The 18,728-nt window shown below is 40.4% G+C and overlaps 1 protein-coding gene across 2 annotated transcripts in view; it reads right to left on the minus strand.

The window, feature by feature from the left end:
* The window catches only part of DTNBP1 (dystrobrevin binding protein 1), a 183,982-nt gene that overhangs the window by 145,848 nt on the left and 19,406 nt on the right, over window positions 1-18,728 (minus strand). The window contains exons 1-3 of one of the 2 annotated variants that reach the window (XM_049884337.1): window positions 6,577-6,595; window positions 5,622-5,672; window positions 3,839-3,905 (exon numbers count right to left, since the gene is read on the minus strand). Coding sequence is in view for 1 of the 2 variants with exons in the window: in XM_049884328.1 (XP_049740285.1) it covers window positions 5,622-5,672; window positions 6,577-6,630 (105 nt within the window). In the remaining variant the exon portion in view is untranslated. Of the gene's footprint in view, window positions 1-3,838; window positions 3,906-5,621; window positions 5,673-6,576; window positions 6,631-18,728 lie in introns of those variants that run through there. The other variant, XM_049884328.1, reaches the window with a different exon arrangement.

Below are 18,728 nucleotides of genomic sequence, written 5' to 3' on the forward strand. Positions count from 1 at the left end.
ATTCTCTAAACAGGAATACATATTTCATAGGTTTATACTGGCTCTCCTCGTAGGCATGGAAAGGCTCAATTTTTCTGTTGAACTTAAATAGGCATCGATCTGAATCATCCAGAGCTTTGAACAGATTTGTTCAAATGCTGGGAATTTGTATTTCCACCCCAGATATACCAAATCAAAATCTACATTTTAACAAGACCGCCAGGCGATTCTGATGTATGATACATTTTGGGAACCACTTCACTATAGTGATGCTCAGAACTGGTCCCTATCAGCATTAGCATCACCTGGGAACTTGCTGGGACTGCCAATTCTCAGCAGGGGTTCCAATCAGAACCAACTGGTTTGAAGCCCTGGAATAATCCCCACAGACTGTACTAGGATCTACGGGTAATAAAAAGCAAAATAGAAGGTCACACAATTAATACAATCTTACTGTTATTGTTGACTAACAGAAACTCCTAAATTTTCTTTCATGTATCAGATTGTGTAAGTATCAATTAAAATCAACAAGTATTTATTGACTGCCAGCACTGTTAGGCACCAAAGTTGTTGAGATGAATTTTAATTTTTCATCTTTATTGTCCTGGTATCTAGCTCAGAACTGGAACACAATAAGCATTCATTAAATGTCTGCTGAGTGAAGAAACAGGCACATTAATTTTAAAATTTAAATTTAATTAAAAAATTTTCCATTACTTTTTCCAAGTCAATGACAAAATTAGTCCTCACTTGTCATTTAGACTCCAGATCATTCTTTCCCTACTATCTCTCATGTCTTAGTCACCTAGTGCTGCAATAACAGAAATACCACAGGTGGATGGCTTTAACAAAGAGAAATCTGTTTTCTCACAGTCCAGTAGGGCTACAAGTCCAAACTCAGGGTGTCGGATCCAGGGGAGGGCTTTCTGTCTCAGTCGGCTCTGAAGGAAAGTCCTCGTATCAGTCTTCCACTGGTCTTGGAGCATCTCGGCACAGGAACCTCAGGTACAAAGGATGTGCTCTGCTTCCAGTGCTGCTTTCCTGGTGGTTTGAGGTTCCCAACTCTCTGCTTGCTTCCCTTCCATCTCTTGAAGAATAAAAGGTGGTGCAGGCCACACCCCAAGGAAACTCCTTTTACACTGGATCAGGGACGTGACCTGGTAAGGGTGTTACAATCCAACCCTAATCCTCTTTAACATAAAATTGCAATCACAAAATGGAGGAAAACCACAGAATACTGGGAATCATGGCCTAACCAAGTTGATATACACATTTTTTGAGGGAGATAATTCAATCCATGACATCTCACTATCTCTTTTCTTCTATGACCTATACTCTCCACTCTCCTTGCCATTACACACCATCCTCCCTCACTTCTACCTTCTTGAATCATTTCAACACCTAATTCATGATTCTCCTCATGCCTTTGGCGTTCTCTAAACCTAGATTATCCCAACCATTCATTTTCTCTGTTCTAACTCCTACAACACTGAGCACTATTGGAGAAAGTCATACAACTCCATTACCAATTCATGCTGTCCAACCCAGAATGAGCTTTAGCTGCCAGTGAGCACTTTTTAAAAACATTTTTTTTTTTTTGCCCCTTTAGTCTCATTTTGTTTCATGGGCCTGTCTAATCTTTGGCTGAAAGGTGAAGCTCAGGAGTGACTTCAGTACTGAGCTAAAAGGGTATCCGGGGGCCATACTCAGGATTTCTCCAGTCTCTGTCAGGCCAGTAAGTCTGGTCTTTTTTTGTGAGTTAGAATTTTTTTTCTACCTTCTTCTCCAGCTCTGTCCCGGACCCTCTACTGTGATCTCTGTCAGAGCAGTCAGTGGTGGTAACCAGGCTCGATGTAGTTGTACTGTATTCAGTCTGGTGGAGGCCATGGTAGCTGTGGTCTATTAGTCCATTGGACTAATCTTTTGCTTGTATGTTTAGTTTTCTTCATCCTCCCTTGCTCCCGAAGGGGATGAGACCAGTAGAATATCTTAGATGGCTGCTCACAGGCTTTTAAGACTCCAAACACTACGCACCACAGTAGAATGTAGGACGTTTTCTTATAAACTATGTTATGCCAATTGAGCTAGATGTTCCCCGAGGAAAAAAACAGTAATTCTTAATCGTACAGCTCATCCTGCTTTGAATCCCATCTCCATCCAATCATTCTCAAAGATGGATGACCTTATTGCCCCATTTTACTGGGATAAAGATCCTGGATGTGGTGGTGGTGGTGTTAGGTGCCGTCAAGTCGGTTCCGACTCATAGCGACCCTACACACAACAGAACAAAACACTGCTGGGTCCTGCACCATCCTTACAATCCTCAACATAAACTCCTTCAATTTTCTTGTGCTCAAACATCTTTAAAATTACAAATCAATGCTGAAGAAATGGAGAAGGGATCACATTAAAATAATTTATCCCATCAAATAATTACGAACAAATTCTGTGTATGACAGAATTAGTGGAAGGGCTCACAATGTCAAGAAGATCAACATGTACACAAATAATTATAAGGCAGACAAAATCCTAATTATAAAGCATTAGAGCTATAAGGAGGAGCCCCGGTGGTGCAATGGTTAAAGCACCCAGCTGCCAACCAAAAGGTCAGTGGTTTGAACCCACCAGCCCCTAACCAGAGAAAAATTACAGCCTTGGAAACCCTATGGAGCAGTTCTACCCTGTCCTTTACGGTTGCTATGAGTCAGAATCAATTCAAGGGCAGTGGGTTTGGGTTTTTTTGGTTTAGAGCTATAGGAGGTACCCAACAACAACAGAGCCACAGGAAGGGAGCTAGGCGGTGCAAACTGTGCTCGACTGGTAACCTAAATGTTGGTGGTCTGAACCCACCCAGCAGTACCACAGAATAAAAGACCTGGTGATCTGCTTAAGGTTAGAGCTGAGCAAATCCTATGGAACCGTTCTACTCTGTAGCACTTGGGGTCACCACACGTCAGAACTGACTTAATGGCAACCACCACCACCACCAACAGAGCTACGAGAATATAAAAGATTAATTCTTGGCTGAGTTGAACCATACTGCTTAAAAAATTATAATTTAAATGTTCACTATTTAAAAGGGTCTTTTCTCCCATTCGATATTAGTTCCAATGAAAAAAGTTTTATATTATAGTCTGCAAGAAATGAGACTGGATGAAAGAAAAAAAGTTCTAGAAATTAATGAATCCAGCTTTCAGATTTTTATAAAAATTAAAGTGTAACCTGGGACAAAAACAAAACACACATGTCAAAGTAAGAAAATAAAAAAGATAGAATTACTATAAAACAGTACACCTAAATTAAAGCATACTGTGGTTGTAAACAGCTGCCTCTGGTTCATGAACAATTCTGAAATTCTGGGTCCCAGAATAGGAAGAGCTTAGTGGGAGATGGTCCACTTGAAGGCTGTGAAACGTATAGACACATGATCAGCACCTTCCTATGGCTGTAAATTTTCATATTAACTCCCCCAAATGCAACTGCATGATGAAAAAGTACCACACAGTCTACACATCTGTCATGGATTGAATTGTGTCCCCCCCCGACCCAAAAAATATCTGTCAACTTGGCTAGGCCATGATGCCCAGTATTGTGTGACTGTCCACCATTTTGTCATCTAATATTATTTTCCTATATGTTGTAAACCTACCTTTATGATGTTAATGAGGCAGGACTCAATTACAAGATTAGGTTGTGTCTTAAATCAATCTCGTTTGAGGTATAAAAGAGAGAAGGGAGCAGAGCGATATGGGGACTTCACACCACCAAGAAACAAGAGCCAGGAGAATAGCGTGTCCTTCGGACCTCTGCTCCCTACACTGAGAATCTCCTAGACCAGGGGAAGATTGATGACAAGTACCTTCTCCCAGAGCCGACAGAGAAAGCCTTCCCCTGGAACTGGCACCCTGAATTCAGACTTCTAGCTCCTAGAATGTGAAAGAATAAATTTCTGTTTGTTAAAGCAATCCACTTGTGGTATTTCTGTTATAGCAGCACCAGATAACTAAGACAACATCTAAAAGAAAACTTAGTGAAATGAACTTCTTTCAACTAAGATACTAGATTAAAAAAATAGATACAATACAAGCAGGTAATAGTACACCACTGATTAGTTTTTGCTGTACCCTGAAAGATGTTCCTGTATGTTCTCCACTCAACAAAACCAAGCAGGAAACTGATATGAAATTAAGTACTTTTCGTTTCAGAGAGGAAAGATGTCTAGATTTAGCAACCATAAAAAGAAACCCCGTAAAGAACTGGAAAAGAGAAAGCCAAGCATGGGTATATATGATTGTGCTGTAACAAATGCAGGTAAGAAAAAGCAGTACACCTTCGGCCTTTATCACACATCTATCAGATGGCATGCTACTGAGTACAGAACTGCATGTAACAACATAAACCACATACCTGTTTTCTGCACAGCTTTATTGAGGTACAATTCCGATACCATAAAACTTACCCTTTTAAAGTGTACAGTTCAGTAGTTTTTAGCATAGTCATGGGGTTATGCAACCATCAGCACTATCTAATTCCAAAGCATTTTCATAATCCCAAACAGAAATCCATACCCATTAGCCACCACTCCCCATTCCCCCCTTCCCCTCAACTCCTGACACCCACTCATCTGCCTTCCAGCTCTACAGATTTGTCTAGTCTGGGTATTTCACATAAAGGGAATCATACGATACTGGCCTTTTGTGCTGGTTTAACTTAGTATAATGTTCTCAATGCTTCCTCTGTGTTGTAGCATGTATCAGTACTTCATTCCTTTTTATGGTTGAATAACATTACATTTTATAGCTCTATCACATTCTATCTATTCATCACTTGATGGATGTTTAGGTGGTTTATACTTTTTGGCTATTATGAATAATACTGTTAGGAACACGTGTATACGAATTTTTGAGTAGGCATGTTTTCAATTTTCTTGGATATATGCTACACCTAAGAGTGAAGTTGCTGGGTCGAATGGTAATATCCATCCTCTTTGGAGAAATGTCTATTCAAATCTTTGCCTATTTCCTCACTGAGTTACTTGTCTTCTTATTATTCAGTTATAAGGGTTCTTTACATATTCTAGATTCAAGTCCTTCATCACATACGATTTGTAAATATCTTCTCTCATTCTGTGGGTTTTCTTTTCACTTTCTTGACAGTGTTTTTTGAAACACAAACATTTTTCATTTTAATGAAGATGAATTTAACTATTTTTCCTTTTGTTGCTTGTGCTTTTGTTGTCATGTCTAAGAAAACCATCTATTTTACTATCTAATCTGCATGTCTACACAGCAGAATTTCAACAGGAACGGACTGGAGAAGAAACGGTATAAAATTTAGAAAATAAGAAACGAAGTTATTGAGGACTCAAATTCAGAATTGATTTTCTTGCAACAACAAAACCATACACATAATAAATACAAGTAATAAAGTATTGACTAGTCAATGCAATAGTTATCTGCTCGAAGTCTGAATGGTCTTTGCGCTCACCAGGAAAAGCGAAAACCCCTTAGGAAAAAGAATAATTTCCAATCACTGCATTAAAGGAAAATTTAGTTGTTTCAAGGTTTATATCTATAAAAGTATAAAATATTTTTAGATAATAGTCAGAAGTATGGCCTTCCTGTTTGAATGAAAACACTTACCTGCTCAGCAGTTCTAGTCCAGCAGAGTACTTTGGCAAACATGGAACAGTCCTGCCAAAAGAAATATTTATTTTATTAAAATTTTTTCTGATTTAGGCCAATTGGAAAAAAAAAATCAAGTTAGATACAAGAATTTTGACATCATCAATTACGAGATATTTTAAAATCAATAATGAGAATTCATCTAAACTTTTAGAAAAATGTGGTGTTTTATTTCAAAGTTAATATACTATCAACAGTCACTTTGCACTACTGAGATTGTTTCTAGTATATAAGAAGCACCATAACATAAAGTAAGATACCAAACTCATTGCTGTCAAGTCGATTCTGACTCAAAGCGACCCTACAGGACAGAGCAGAACTGCCCCATAGTGTTTCCAAGGAGTGGCTGGTGGATTCGAACTGTAGACCTTTTGGTTAGCGGCCAATCTCTTAACCACTGTGCCACCAGGGCTAGATACTAAAAATAAATCAAAGTTCATCAACTCTAGGCTGAAAGTGAAATTTGGCCACTGGCTTTATTTAAAAAAATGAAAAAATTGCAGAACTAATACCAGTGTTTTCACATAAAACAGGTAACCCAGCTAAAGATGCTCACTTGCCGAGGACTGTTTCATTATTAATTTGCTGTACAATAATCCAGGACTCTTACTTCTGCTCTTAATATACAAATTATTTTAAGTTAATTTTAATCAGATCTATTTCATTATAATAGAAAAAAATTTTTAGAAATGATTAATCGTGATCTGTCATTGATTCTCATAGAGCAAAATGATTACACTTCATTTTTTCATTCATTTTACTATTTTATCAGAAAATTTCACTGCACAATTTAGAAAGAATCAACAAATTGTTTTCTAGTCAGATGTGCTCAAAAGATCTAAAATTATATGAATACAGCCCAAAGTTGCATGAAATTTAAAACGTAGTAAATTAAATGTTAGCACAAGCTTACCTGGGTTTGCTTTTTACTTTAGCTTCTCTTGACTTGTCACTTAAAGTCTTCAACCTATGATTCAACAAATAAAACACCGAACGTTTTGTACAGGTCAGGAGATTTTCCAACCATAAATTTCAGAGCTGTTAACATTTTATGTCAGATAAACTAATTTTTTGGAAAGAATTGAGCACCTCTACAGACAACAAATATTTTGAGAGCTTACTATGTCAGGCTGCAGATGAAAAATTTGTAACAAACACCTTTATAATTTTCTTTGCTTCAAATCCCTTTTTTTAGAAAGAGATTCCTGAACGCAATCCGACTAAAGAAACCCCATTACAAAGAGAAGTGCTCCACAGAGGTAAACATGACAGGTAGTGAAGACACCCAGGCAGCACATGTTACTGAGTGATACCACAACTAGGTCCTCAAATCTCTCTAAGCACTAGGGTTTTTGAAATTTTAGTTGTCGATTAAAAGCTTTCTCAAATGTATTGCAAACTTCTTCCATTAAAGATGACTTGATATACTCTAACATTTTCTGATAACTCTGGGTCATTATTATGAACATCACTAACTGCATTTTGGGAATCCCTGGGTCGCGCAAATGGTTAAGCACTCAGCTACTAACTGAACCGTTGGCCGTTTGGAGACGCATGCGAAGAAACGCCTAGCGGTCTGCTCCTGAAAGGCTGCAGCCTTGAAAACTGGATGGAGTGCTGTTCTACTCTGAAACACACGGGGTCATCACACATCAGGAGGGACGCCACAACAACTGGTGACTGCGTCCTGCAGCAAGGGAGCATTCTCCTCACATGCCCCTGCGTTAGGAATGCTTCCACGTTTACTAACTTGAAACTCTTCTACAGTTGGTTTTTGTATTTGTTTTGGCTCCTGTGTCTATTTTTTTCTGAATTTTCTGTCTCTGCCACTGGCCATCTGGTTATCAGCTATCTGCTAGCTACATAACTATAGCAGCCTCCATCCCTTCTGTTTGCTAGTTTTAAGTTATTGGGCAGGCAGCCAGATGAATGGACTAGAATCACATTATAAAATTGACTAGGCTCTTCTATCCATAAAATGGAGTCCCTGGGATGCAACAATCCAGGAACGGTTAACAGCGACGGCTGAACAACATGAGGAGTGTATTTAATGTCACTGAACTGAACATGTGAAGGTTGCTGAAATGGCAAGTGTCTTGTTATCTACATATTTACCATAAAAAACTCCCCAGGCGGTGCAAGTGGTTAATGTGCTCGGCTGCCAACAAAAAGGCTGGAGATTCAAGTCCACCCCGAGATGCCCGGGAAGAAAGGCCTGGCAATCTACTTCCCAAAAATCAGCCACTGAAAAGCCTATGGAGCACAGCTCTACTCGGACACACATGGGGTCACCACAAGTCAGAGTCAACTCAATAGCAACTGGTAATTAGTTTTTGGTTATACCTAAAATATGAGCTCACAGACCTTGTATAATTTATATTCACTTCACTGGCTCGTTTTTACTTCCTTCTGCATGTGGACTCTGTTCCAGATAACTGAGGTTGCCAATAAGTGAGTGATTGCCAGATTAATGAGATATTGCTCTGCAATTAAAATATTTCTTAATTCAATTATTTCAACAAATATTCATTTCTAAATAGAAACTGAAACATAGACCACAGTACCACTACTAGTCCCTATGAAGCCTTTTTAAAAATAGGAATAGATGATCCTTACTCAAGAAAACACTTTACTGCCGTCAGTCATAAACCACCCTAATATACAAAATGCCTCTCATATGAATGTCTCCACCCTATGTTGTGCAGTATACAACATGCACAACTGTACACACAGACCCTGACACAGAATTTTTTTTTTTTTTTTTTTGGTCAATAATGCCTGGCTGAATACCAGAAGGGGACTTCTGATCAAGTGCATTTTTGAAATCAAATTGCAATACCAGTTCCATATAAAGACTTTGCTATTACTCTGATTTATTTCAAAAAGTAAAAGCAATGGGAGGCGGAGCCAAGTTGGCAGAACAGTCAGACACTTCCGGTGGTCCCTCTTACAGCAAAGACCCCAAAAAACAAGTGAATTGATTATATATGACAATCTAGGAGCCCTCACCATCAAAGGGAAAATTGAGGAATCAGACTGAGTGGCAGGGGAAGGTAGAGATGGTTCAGAAGCAGCAAGGAGCTGCTAGATCTGACCCAGTGGGAACCGGCACCCTGCAGGCTGGATCAGCTTGCGTGTGCAGCGAGGCATGCAGTGGTGTTCAAGACACGTTTTCCACATCGGTAGAAGCTGAGTGGTGGAGAGTCTACTCAAGCCTCCAGAACCAGTGAAAAGCAGCACTCAGTTGGCAAAAGATAAGTACATCCATCTAACCTACTGCATGGATTAAAAAAAAACACCTCATTTGGGAAGGAACTCTCTCCCATTTACCTGCTCCCTCCCTGCTCTCCACCCATTCAGAGATTGCTGCTTCCCCTGGGTTGGAAGTAGGATCCTTCAGGTGCTCTGAGTCACCCTCCCAACTTTGAAGAGGGAACAAATTAACAAACAGGAAAAAATAATCTACCAGCTCCCCATAAGCCGGCAACTCAGAGCAGGCAGAGCTCCTTTGCCTAAGCACAGGCATAAGGGGTCCACAGACTTCGAATGCCTTTCACCCCTGCAGAGACCTGTGCGGGCCCACTACAACACCATAGGCCCTCATTAATACAGTACAACAGAGTGTATACCTGAAGTCTAATTTCACTGTATCAGCTATACGGTGGAGTGGCGGGTTCGTGACATTTGACACCACTCTGCCTATTAAGCAGGGTCCTCACCTATCCACATCAGGGGCCTAAGGACTGGTGGCTCCACCCACGCCACCTAGCCACCCACGACAGGGGTCCAAGGATAAGTGGTGCCTCCCAGTCCTTACAGCTAACAGCATTGGGTGCCCAGAGTCCAGCTGCAAAACCCATCCACCTACACACTCTAGGGAACAGGGACATGCTTTCCTCACAGACACTTGGGCAGCTGTAAGCCCCTGCCTTGCTCAGAGCGTGACCCTGTACTGCAGCCAGATATCTGTGCCTACTCCAATCACCCCTGCCCTCGAGGACTGTAGGTGAGAGCCCACATCATACAGTTGGTGACCAGTTACCTGGACACCTGACCTGAATCCATACAAGAAAAGTAAACGGACTCCTGGACTCACATACCTGGTAACAGATCTAACCACCTCGTGACAATACATCATTGCTTCAAAGGCACCAATAATCAACCTAGCTCACACGAGCAGCCTATTTGGGCACATCAAAACAAGAAGCTAGGACACAGTAAGCAAACATAAAATAAATATAACTTATTGATGGCTTGGAAACGAGTCAATATCGAATCACATTACAGAAGCAGATCATGATGGCTTCAGCAAGCTCCCAAAACAAAGATTTAGGAAATCTTCCAAAGAAAGATAAATTTTTGGAATTACTGGAGGTAGAATACAAACGATTAATACACAGAACTCTTCAAGAGATCAGGAAGGCGAGCAGGCAAAATGCAGAACAAGCCAAGGAACACACAAAGCAACAGAGGAACTTAAGATTAGACAAGAGCATGACAACTTTTTTTTTCTTCTGTAAATCTTTTTTATTGTGCTTTAAGTGAAAGGTTACAGTTCAATCTAGTTTTTCATGGAAAAATTTATACACACATTGTTATATCACCCTAGTTGCTCTCCCTATAATGTGACAGTACGCTCCTCTTTTCCGCCCTCTATTTCCCACATCCATTCAACCAGCTCCCGTCCCTTTCTGCCTTCTCATCTCACCCCTGGACAAGAGCTGTCCATTTAGTCTCATGTTTATCTACTTAAGCTAAGAAGCACATTCTTCACAAGTTATCATTTTATGTCTTATAGTCCAGTCTACCCTTTGTCTGAAGAGTTGTCTTCGGGCATGGTTTTAGTTTTGGGCTAACAGAGTCAGGGGGCCATGAGCTCTGGGGTCCCTCCAGTCTCAGACCATTAAGTCTGGTCTTTTAACTAGAATTTGAGTTCTGCACCCCACTTTTCTCCTGCTCCGTCAGGGATTCTCTGTTGTATTCCCTGTCAGGACAGTCACTGGTGGTAGCCAGGCACCATCTAGTTCTTCTGGTCTCAGGATAATGGAGTCTCTGGTTTATGTGGTCCTTTCTGTCTTAAGCTCATATTTTCCTTGTGTCTTTGGTGTTCTTCATTCTCCTTTGCTCCAGGTGGGTTGGGACCAATTGATGCATCTAGATGGCCACTTGCTAGCTTTTAAGACCCCAGTTGCCACTCACCAAAGTGGGATGCAGAACATTTTCTTAATAAGCTTTGTTATGCCAGTTGACCTAGATGTCCCCTGGAACCATGGTCCCCAGACCCCTGCCTCTGCTACTCTGTCCCTCAAAGTGTTTGGTTGTATTTAGGAAACTTCTTAGCTTTTGGTTTAGCCCAGTTGTGCTGACTTCCCCTGTATTGTGTGCAGTCCTTCCCTTCACCTAAGATAATTCTTGCCTACTGTCTAGTTAGTGAATACTCCTCTCCCTCCCTCCCACCCCTCATAACTATCAAAGAATATTTTCTTTTGTGTTTCAACCTTCTCTTGAGTTCTTACGATAGTGGCATAATGACAAATTTAACAGACAGCAAGAATCCACAGAGAGACAGCAAACAGAAACTCAGAAGATTAATAATAAAAGTTCAGAATTAGACAACTCAATAGGAGTAGAACTGAGACAATGGAAGTCAGAATTAGTGAGACTGAAGACAAAGCACTTCATGTCAACTTATTTAATGAAAAATCAGATAAAAGGATTTAAAAAAAGAAACCCTAAGAATTATGTGGGATGCTATAAAGAGGAATAATTTATGACTGACTGGAGTACCGGAAGGGGGATGGGGGAAGGGAAATAACATAAAATACAAAGAGAATTGTTGAAGCTTTGTTGGCAGAAACTTCCCTGATATCATGAAAGATGAGAAGATGTCTACCCAAGAATCACATCGAACCCCATGCAAGGGAGATCCCAAAAGAAATTCACCAAAACACCATATAATCAAACTTGCCAAAACCAAAGATAGAGAATTTTAAGAATGGCTAGAGATAAACAAGAAGTCATCTACAGAGGCGGAGCCAAGATGGCGGACTAGGCAGACGCTACCTCGGATCCCTCTTACAACAAAGACTCGGAAAAACAAGTGAATCGATCACATACATAACAATCTACGAACCCTGAACACCAAACACAGATTTAGAAACGGAGAACAAACTAATACGGGGAAGCAGCGATTGTTTCCAGAGCCTGGAGCCAGCGTACCAGTCAGGTACGGCACAAGCACAGAGAGCTGCTCCACCCCCCTGAACTAACCCCGGGAGGGGGACCAGCCGGTTCCACAGGCGGCGTGGGACACAGCCGGTAGGAGAAGTCCCCGGGAGGCAGTGACTGGTCTTGGAGCAGAAAGAGCAGCGTCCGAGCCGGGGAACCGTCCTGCAGGGATTTGGACTGGACGCAGGTACGGCATAAACACGGAGAGTTGCTCCACCCCCCTGAACTAACCCCGGGAAGGGGACCAGCCGGGTCGCGCGGGCGGCATGGGACGCAGCCGGTAGGAGAAGTCCCCGGGAGGCAGCGACTGGTATTGGAGCGGGGAGAACAGCGTCCCAGCCGGGACACTCGGTCACGGCACAAGCACGGGGAGCTGCTCCACCCATCTGAACTAACCCCGGGAGGAGGCCCAACTGGTTCTCGGGAGCGGCACGACCACGTGGCTGGAGGGACGAGAAGTCCCCGGGAGGCAGCGACTGATTTTGGAGTCGAGAGTGCACCGTCCCAGTAGGGGAGCCTTGACGCTGGGCGTAGGGCTGGAAGCGGAGGATCTGACCGTGACTCCAGCGGGCCAGACCCCCCGGGGGCAATCTCCACACAGCCAGCACACATAGGCAACGCGCCCGCGGGAATCTCAGATATAATAGTCATTCCAAGCAAGACAAGCAACTCTGGCTATATCCTGAGGTGCTACTCTCCTATCTCTCTGTTCCCTCCCCCACCCTCCCCAGGCGGCTTCATTAACATCTGAATAGCCTGAGCCAGAGGGAGAACTCTGATAGGGATCTGACTGCAGTTTTTTTTAAGCGGATTTTCTGGAAAAACTAGTTTCCCAGTGATGGCTCGGAGACAACAATCCATATCAAACCACTTAAAGAAGCAGACCGTGACAGCTTCTCCAACCCCCCAAACAAAAGAATCAAAATCTTTCCCAAATGAAGATACAATCTTGGAATTGTCAGATACAGAATATAAAAAACTAATTTACAGAATGCTTAATGATATCACAAATGAAATTAGGATATCTGCAGAAAAAGCCAAGGAACACACTGATAAAACTGTTGAAGAACTCAAAAAGATTATTCAAGAACATAGTGGAAAAATTAATAAGTTGCAAGAATCCATAGAGAGACAACATGTAGAAATCCAAAAGATTAACAATAAAATAACAGAATTAGACAACGCACTAGGAAGTCAGAGGAGCAGACTCGAGCAATTAGAATGCAGACTGGGACATCTGGAGGACCAGGGAATCAACTCCAACATAGCTGAAAAAAAATCTGATAAAAGAATTAAAAAAAAATGAAGAAACCCTAAGAATTATGTGGGACTCTATCAAGAAGGATAACCTGCGGGTGATTGGAGTCCCAAAACAGGGAGGGGGGACAGAAAACACAGAGAAAATACTTGAAGAACTCCTGACACAAAACTTCCCTGACATCATGAAAGACGAAAGGATAGCTATCCAAGATGCTCATCGAACCCCATTTAAGATTGATGCAAAAAGAAAAACACCAAGACATATTATCATCAAACTCACCAAAACCAAAGATAAACAGAAAATTTTAAAAGCAGCCAGGGAGAAACGAAAGGATTCCTTCAAGGGAGAATCAATAAGAATATGTTCTGACTACTCAGCAGAAACCATGCAGGCAAGAAGGGAATGGGACGACATATACAGAACACTGAAGGAGAAAAACTGCCAGCCAAGGATCATATATCCAGCAAAACTCTCTCTGAAATATGAAGGCGAAATTAAGGTATTTACAGACAAACACAAGTTTAGAGAATTTGCAAAAACCAAACCAAAGCTACAAGAAATACTAAAGGATATTGTTTGGTCAGAGAACCAATAATATCAGATATCAGCACAACACAAGGTCACAAAACAGAACGTCCTGATATCAACTCAAATAGGGAAATCACAAAAACAAACAAATTAAGATTAATTAAAAAAAAAAATACACATAACAGGGAATCATGGAAGTCAATAGGTAAAAGATCACAATAATCAAAAAGAGGGACTAAATACAGGAGGCATTGAACTGCCATATGGAGAGTGACACAAGGCAATATAGAACAATACAAGTTAGGTTTTTACTTAGAAAAATAGGGGTAAATAATAAGGTAACCACAAAAAGGTATAACAACTCTATAACTCAAGATAAAAACCAAGAAAAACGTAACGACTCAACTAACATAAAGTCAAGCACTATGAAAATGAGGATCTCACAATTTACTAAGAAAAACGCCTCAGCACAAAAAAGTATATGGAAAAATGAAATTGTCAACAACACACATAAAAAGGCATCAAAATGACAGCACTAAAAACTTATTTATCTATAATTACCCTGAATGTAAATGGACTAAATGCACCAATAAAGAGACAGAGAGTCACAGACTGGATAAAGAAACACGATCCGTCTATATGCTGCCTACAAGAGACACACCTTAGACTTAGAGACACAAACAAACTAAAACTCAAAGGATGGAAAAAAGTATATCAAGCAAACAATAAGCAAAAAAGAAGAGGATTAGCAATATTAATTTCTGACAAAATAGACTTTAGACTTAAATCCACCACAAAGGATAAAGAAGGACACTATATAATGATAAAAGGGACAATTGATCAGGAAGACATAACCATATTAAATATTTATGCACCCAATGACAGGGCTGCAAGATACATAAATCAAATTTTAACAGAATTGAAAAGCGAGATAGATACCTCCACAATTATAGTAGGAGACTTCAACACACCACTTTCGGAGAAGGACACGACATCCAGTAAGAAGCTCAATAGAGACACGGAAGATCTAATTACAACACTCAACCAACTTGACCTCATTGACTTATACAGAACTCTCCACCCAACTGCTGCAAAATATACTTTTTTTTCTAGCGCACATGGAACATTCTCTAGAATAGACCACATATTAGGTCATAAAACAAACCTTTGCAGAGTCCAAAACATCGAAATATTACAAAGCATCTTCTCAGACCACAAGGCAATAAAACTAGAGATCAATAACAGAAAAACGAGGGAAAAGAAATCAAATACTTGGAAAATGAACAATACCCTCCTGAAAAAAGACTGGGTTATAGAAGACATCAAGGAGGGAATAAGGAAATTCATAGAAAGCAACGAGAATGAAAATACTTCCTATCAATCCTCTGGGACACAGCAAAAGTAGTGCTCAGAGGCCAATTTATATCAATAAATGCACACATACAAAAAGAAGAAAGAGCCAAAAGCAGAGAACTGTCCCTACAACTTGAACAAATAGAAAGTGAGCAACAAAAGAATCCATCAGGCACCAGAAGAAAACAAATAATAAAAATTAGAGCTGAACTAAATGAATTAGAGAACAGAAAAACAATTGAAAGAATTAACAAAGCCAAAAGCTGGTTCTTTGAAAAAATTAACAAAATTGATAAACCATTGGCTAGACTGACGAAAGAAATACAGGAAAGGAAACAAATAACCCGAATAAGAAATGAGAAGGACCACATCACAACTGAACCAAGTGAAATTAAAAGAATCATTTCAGATTATTATGAAAAATTGTACTCTAACAAATTTGCAAACCTAGAAGAAATGGATGAATTCCTGGAAAAACACTACCTACCTAAACTAACACATTCAGAAGTAGAACAACTATATAGACCCATAACAAAAAAAGAGATTGAAACGGTAATCAAAAAACTCCCAACAAAAAAAAGCCCTGGCCCGGACGGCTTCACTGCAGAGTTCTACCAAACTTTCAGAGAAGAGTTAACACCACTACTACTAAAGGTATTCCAAAGCATAGAAAATGATGGAATACTACCCAACTCATTCAATGAAGCCACCATCTCCCTGATACCAAAACCAGGTAAAGACATTACAAAAAAAGAAAATTATAGACCTATATCCCTCATGAACATTGATGCAAAAATCCTCAACAAAATTCTAGCCAATAGAATCCAACAACACATCAAAAAAATCATTCACCCTGATCAAGTGGGATTTATACCAGGTATGCAAGGCTGGTTTAATATCAGAAAAACCATTAATGTAATCCATCACATAAATAAAACAAAAGACAAAAACCACATGATCTTATCAATTGATGCAGAAAAGGCATTTGACAAAGTCCAACACCCATTCATGATAAAAACTCTTACCAAAATAGGAATTGAAGGAAAATTCCTCAACATAATAAAGGGCATCTATGCAAAGCCAACAGCCAATATCACTCTAAATGGAGAGAACCTGAAAGCATTTCCCTTGAGAACGGGAACCAGACAAGGATGCCCTTTATCACTGCTCTTATTCAACATTGTGCTAGAAGTCCTAGCCAGGGCAATTAGGCTAGACAAAGAAATAAAAGGTATCTGGATTGGCAAGGAAGAAGTAAAGTTATCACTATTTGCAGATGACATGATTATATACACAGAAAACCCTAAGGAATCCTCCAGAAAACTACTGAAACTAATAGAAGAGTTTGGCAGAGTCTCAGGTTATAAAATAAACATACAAAAATCACTTGGATTCCTCTACATCAACAAAAAGAACACCGAAGAGGAAATAACCAAATCAATACCATTCACAGTAGCCCCCAAGAAGATAAGATACTTAGGAATAAATCTTACCAAGGATGTAAAAGACCTATACAAAGAAAACTACAAAGCTCTACTACAAGAAATTCAAAAGGACATACTTAAGTGGAAAAACATACCCTGCTCATGGATAGGAAGACTTAACATAGTAAAAATGTCTATTCTACCAAAAGCCATCTATACATTTAACGCACTTCCGATCCAAATTCCAATGTCATATTTTAAGGGGATAGAGAAACAAATCACCAATTTCACATGGAAGGGAAAGAAGCCCCGGATAAGCAAAGCACTACTGAAAAAGAAGAAGAAAGTGGGAGGCCTCACCTTACCTGACTTCAGAACCTACTATACAGCCACAGTAGTCAAAACAGCCTGGTATTGGTACAACAACAGACACATAGACCAATGGAACAGAATTGAGAACCCAGACATAGATTCATCCACGTATGAGCAGCTGATATTTGACAAAGGACCAGTGTCAATTAACTGGGGAAAAGATAGCCTTTTTAACAAATGGTGCTGGCATAACTGGATATCCATTTGCAAAAAAATGAAACAGGACCCATACCTCACACCATGCACAAAAACTAACTCCAAGTGGATCAAAGACCTAAACATAAACACTAAAACGATAAAGATCATGGAAGAAAAAATTGGGACAACCCTAGGAGCCCTAATACAAGGTATAAACAGAATACAAAACATTACCAAAAATGATGAAGAGAAACCAGATAACTGGGAGCTCCTAAAAATCAAACACCTATGCTCATCTAAAGACTTCTCCAAAAGAGTAAAAAGACCACCTACAGACTGGGAAAGAATTTTCAGCTATGACATCTCCGACCAGCACCTGATCTCTAAAATCTACATGATTCTGTCAAAACTCAACCACAAAAAGACAAACAACCCAATCAAGAAGTGGGCAAAGGATATGAACACACATTTCACTAAAGAAGATATTCAGGCAGCCAACAGATACATGAGAAAATGCTCTCGATCATTAGCCATTAGAGAAATGCAAATTAAAACTACGATGAGATTCCATCTCACACCAGCAAGGCTGGCATTAATCCAAAAAACACAAAATAATAAATGTTGGAGAGGCTGCGGAGAGATTGGAACTCTCATACACTGCTGGTGGGAATGTAAAATGGTACAACCACTTTGGAAATCTATCTGGCGTTATCTTAAACAGTTAGAAATAGAACTACCATACAACCCAGAAATCCCACTCCTAGGAATATACCCTAGAGATACAAGAGCCTTCATACAAACAGATATATGCACACCCATGTTTATTGCAGCTCTGTTTACAATAGCAAAAAGCTGGAAGCAACCAAGGTGTCCATCTACGGATGAATGGGTAAATAAATTGTGGTATATTCACACAATGGAATACTACGCATCCATAAAGAACAGTGACGAATCTCTGAAACATTTCATAACATGGAGGAACCTGGAAGGCATTATGCTGAGCGAAATTAGTCAGAGGCAAAAGGACAAATATTGTATAAGACCACTATTATAAGATCGTGAGAAATAGTAGACCTGAGAAGAACACATACTTTTGTGGTTACGAGGGGGGGAGGGAGGGAGGGTGGGAGAGGGTTTTTTATTGATTAATCAGTAGATAAGAACTGCTTTAGGTGAAGGGAAAGACAACACTCAATACATGGAAGGTCAGCTCAATTGGACTGGACCAAAAGCAAAGAAGTTTCTGGGATAAAATGAATGCTTCAAAGGTCAGCGGAGCAAGTGCGGGGGTCTGGGGAACATGGTTTGCAGGGACTTCTAAGTCAATTGGCAAAATAATTCTATTATGAAATCATTCGGCATCCCACTCTGAAATGTGGAGTCTGGGGTCTTAAATGCTAACAAGCGGCCATCTAAGATGCAGCAATTGGTCTCAACCCACCTGGAGCAAAGGAAAAGGAAGAACACCAAGGCCACACGACAACTAAGAGCCCAAGAGACAGAAAGGGCCACATGAACCAGAGACCTACATCATCCTGAGACCAGAAGAACTAGTTGGTGCCCGGCCACAATCGATGACTGCCCTGACAGGGAGCACAGGAGAGGACCCCTGAGGGAGCAGGAGATCAGTGGGATACAGACCCCAAATTCTCATAAAAAGACCAAACTTAATGGTCTGACTGAGACTGGAGGAATCCCGGCAGCCATGCTCCCCAGACCTTCAGTTGACACAGGACAGGAACCATCCCCGAAGACAACTCA

This window comes from Elephas maximus, chromosome 1, assembly GCF_024166365.1.
Source record: "Elephas maximus indicus isolate mEleMax1 chromosome 1, mEleMax1 primary haplotype, whole genome shotgun sequence".
NCBI lineage: Eukaryota > Metazoa > Chordata > Mammalia > Proboscidea > Elephantidae > Elephas > Elephas maximus.